General features: G+C 48.5%; 2 protein-coding genes across 2 annotated transcripts in view; both read left to right on the top strand.

Annotated features, from left to right (window-relative positions):
- The window catches only part of Pmar_PMAR021600 (hypothetical protein), a gene marked incomplete at both ends in the record, with an annotated part of 1,905 nt that extends 765 nt beyond the window's left edge, over positions 1–1,140 (top strand). The window contains 8 exons of the mRNA XM_002775064.1: positions 18–34; positions 117–199; positions 282–448; positions 505–595; positions 664–754; positions 807–874; positions 920–992; positions 1,043–1,140. Of these exons, the coding sequence (XP_002775110.1) occupies positions 18–34; positions 117–199; positions 282–448; positions 505–595; positions 664–754; positions 807–874; positions 920–992; positions 1,043–1,140 (688 nt within the window). The remainder of the gene's footprint in view (positions 1–17; positions 35–116; positions 200–281; positions 449–504; positions 596–663; positions 755–806; positions 875–919; positions 993–1,042) is intronic.
- Positions 1,141–2,045: 905 nt separating this feature from the next.
- Pmar_PMAR021599 (conserved hypothetical protein) overlaps positions 2,046–3,734 on the top strand; it is a gene marked incomplete at its 3' end in the record, with an annotated part of 2,308 nt that continues 619 nt past the window's right edge. Inside the window, exons 1-7 of the mRNA XM_002775063.1 lie at positions 2,046–2,239; positions 2,574–2,691; positions 2,737–2,914; positions 2,967–3,083; positions 3,130–3,257; positions 3,311–3,381; positions 3,608–3,734. Of these exons, the coding sequence (XP_002775109.1) occupies positions 2,063–2,239; positions 2,574–2,691; positions 2,737–2,914; positions 2,967–3,083; positions 3,130–3,257; positions 3,311–3,381; positions 3,608–3,734 (916 nt within the window). The 5' untranslated portion in view covers positions 2,046–2,062. The remainder of the gene's footprint in view (positions 2,240–2,573; positions 2,692–2,736; positions 2,915–2,966; positions 3,084–3,129; positions 3,258–3,310; positions 3,382–3,607) is intronic.

Raw genomic sequence — 3,734 nt, 5'->3', positions numbered from 1 at the left:
TACGAAGCGATGATCAGAGCGGCTGAAGTATCTGGTGACACGGAGCTCGCTGGGTCCTATTTAGTGGTGTCAGTAAGTCGTGGGGTCTTGGAATACTCTAATAAAGGTTTTACTAGGCGTGATGGCTGGTGATGATAGGAAGGGCAGTTTGGATGGGAAGGCCTCGTTGGCGGGACGGGACGCGCCGGCTCCAGCGGAGGTGATATATGAAGGTCGCGGGTTCGATTCAAGCATGAGGTATTTATGTTTAGCTTTTTCAATCCCAATCACTGGGTTCACAGTCGCCGCCTGGGCTCTCGACAGCAGCTGCAAGTACTGCTAATCCAGCGACGCCTTTGACGATAGTGCCTCAAGAGGAGGCCAAACACCCTGAGCCCATGCGACTCAATGCCAAGGCACCCGAATTTATACCGTCGACGGGGGGCCATGGGACAGCTCCAACGACTAGGTAGTAGCAGTAGGGGAGAGGTGTAAGGTAGGGTGTGGATGTTGTGGATGGTTAAGGTTCTTGGACTCATTGATGGACCATCGACGAGCAGTAGCGGCTGCTAGATATTATCAGAACCAGGTTATGACTGCAAGATACATGGGAGGGGTAGTATTATGGGCTTGGGATCGACAGGTCGTGGGTTCGACACCCGGTTACGGTATCTTTACATTCAGCTTGCCGCGATGGCCAAGGCTCAGATGCAAGCAGTACAACTGGCACAGGCCCAGGGAGCTCAACTTTCCCAATATCACCCCAACGCTCCAAGTAAGGATTCGATTATCGACTCACATGAGGAGGAGGAGGTCCTATTCCTAAGGTATGCCTACAATGAAGGAGGACAAGCTGTTGGAGTGGAGTGCTGCTAGGGCTGAGGAGCAGGCTCAGGTATACATGGGATGCTCTGTTCTCACTTTAGATGCAGTCTCCTAGGTCCAAATGCGTGTTAAGAGAATACTCGATGAGAATAAGGGTGATGATGCTAAGGAGGATCCTTCTAAGAAGGGTAAGCATCAGGGATTGTATGCCGATGGGAAGTGTAGGGTTCGTTAGCAGGCAGCACGCCTGATGAGAAGCAACCTCAGTTGAGGGTGGATGTGGATGACTTGAAGAAAGCTGGTCCAGAGAGGAAGAGAGAGCTGCTGGGATTGTAGATGTAGGCTGATGAGCGGAGCGAAGCGATGCATATTTGGTGTTTTTGGGGCTGTTCAGATGTGGAGAAGGTGGGCTACTGATTATTCGAAAACCTCTGAAGTTCCTGTGAATAGCCAGCTGTTATAAAAACCAAAAAATAGATCAATAAAGAAGACAGTTGTGTTCTGCATATCTTGTTGCACGCATACGCATATTCTTGCGAGTGCGCACAGAGGATATCTTGTGGACGATGCTGTATGAAAGAATGAAATGTTGGTAGAGCCTCACATAGCACCATGTGCCTTGATAACGTGTCGAATTAGGGTCTTGTGTTTTATAGTATTAATAATGAAACGGTTGATCGATTTGCCGCGAGTTTTAGTAGGTATACTCCAGGAGAGCGTTACCTATACAATGCCTCCCTTTTCGTCGATTTCGAAGGATCCCCTACCAGTAAGATGAGGCAGGCAGCAGGAGCTCTCGGAGTGGATGACTAATGGCAGTACGGGGGGGAAGAAGGTCTCGAAAGGTTTGGAGAGGAGACTTGTTACGTTTGTGAGAAGCATCGATGAGGAGGGCGGTAGTGTGATGGGCTTTACTGAGGAATTACTCGTCATTATTAGTAACCTCGGATGCCAAGGTCCGCACGCATGCGCAAGTGCACCTTTGTTCCTGATGATCGAATTGGTGTTGAAGTTGACTGGATTTAGGGCACCGGGTGGTTGATTTCTCCGCGACTTGTCCGTTTTTGTCAATCTTCCTCATAAGATACTCCTCAGGAAATACCATCATCCTAATATTTATTCATTCGCTCCTGAATGCTGATTGGAGGAGCGTTCGCATGTACAAATTTCCACACCAAAAATCCCTGGTTCGAATCCCGCTAATGGTATTTTTACTGAGGTCGAAGTAACTCCAATTTTTCCTAGTGGTTACCCTCGTATGTCCACGGCGATGAGCAGGCATGCGAATGTCGCTACGCCCATTCGATCGATATGGGCACCCATTTCGGAGGCAGGGCCGACTGTGGCCGATTTGAAGCAGAATGAGGGCATGTTGGAGTTCCTCACCACGGCTGCACCGGAGGCGTCTAAGGAAGATCGGGAAAAACGCGAAAAGGTGGTACGGGAAAATTCGGAAAATTTTCAATAGTGAGAGGATCGTGAAGTCAATACACCATGGACCGACTCAATTAGGTTATAATGATCAGTACTTCCTGGGAAGGTACGTTTTCGGCTGCTCGAAAGTTGTTGATGGACGCCTCGGTCGTGGCTCGCATGTGCCGGCATCGGACGTGAATGATTTTGTTTTCGCTCAACGAAATCAATACACTGCTCGTCGTTGGACGGAATCGAAAGGGGCATAAAGTTGAATTTTTTCCGCGGGAAATGTTGAGAATTTGTATTGGTGTTGGCGTCTCGAGAGAATGATGTTACCTTGTGCATGCGTGCAGGCTCTCCGAGTGCTTGAAGGGGTCATCGGTGATTGGCTGACAGAGGTTGGGGTGCAGCAGGGAATGACCGCGGAGAATGCAAGAAAGCAGTCGAACAATGGAAAGTTGTTTACATTTGGTAAAATGCGGGGTGTTTGAATCGAACCAGGGACCTATCCCATAGGTTCTCATAGACTTGGTTTGATATCCCCTTCGTCTGATATCGATTGTCTCTGTGTTGCTCCTCGTCATGTCACCCGAGAGGCCTTTTTTGGGAGTCTAGTAGGGAAGTTGCAGCAAATGGATGAGGTGGAGACGGTCACCCCAGTACCAGACGCTTATGCTCCGATCATCAAGCTTGTGTAATAGAAGGGACCCGGGTTCGATTCCTGGTGCTGATGCTTTTATTATCAGGTGCTGTGGGGTTGATATCGATCTGCTATTCGCACGTTTGAATTTGACATCAACAAGCGGTTTGAAGGATTTGCAAAGTGACGAGCTACTGAAGAATCTAGATGATCGAAGTGTGAGGTAATCGAATGGTCCCGAGTTCGATCCCTGGTGAGGGTCATTCTAGATGCGTCAATGGTACGAGAGTGGCCGATTTGATTCTCAAACTGGTCCCGACACCCAATACCTTCCGAGGGTGTTTGAGGCTCATCAAACTGTGGGCGAAGCGGAGGGGTCTTTACGCCAATATCATCGGTAGCCATCATTTCATTCATCGATCACATCGCCGTCCTCCCTTTTCCCTTCAGGCTTCTTTGGTGGCATTACATGGGCCATTCTGGTGGCGAGAGTATGTCAGATGTTTCCCAACATGCAATCGGTAATATTTGGGCCTCTTTTGAATCTTTGATGATGGAGCGATGATAGTGACGTATATTCAATCGGTGTTGCATGATAACGGTAAATTGCGTTTGAAGGCTTCTTGAAGTGAGCGAGATATCCTTCGCTGTGCGGTGCACGTATCCGAGCATTGTAGTTCCAAACCAATGAATATTTTAAAAATTGTTCAACTGGGGGACTCAGTGTTGGAATACGTATTTATGCAGGTCCAACTGGTTCGACGATTCTTCCTAATCTTATCGCGATGGAATTGGGACAATCCGGTCACGCTGTGCCCGATAAGGCAGTCGAGTGAGATTGGTTTGATGAGCTTCAAGGTTTGGAATCCTAAAC

This window comes from Perkinsus marinus (genome assembly GCF_000006405.1).
Source record: "Perkinsus marinus ATCC 50983 genomic scaffold scf_1104296956762, whole genome shotgun sequence".
Taxonomy (NCBI): Eukaryota; Perkinsozoa; order Perkinsida; family Perkinsidae; genus Perkinsus; species Perkinsus marinus.
This window is presented reverse-complemented; position numbering and strand designations above follow the sequence as displayed.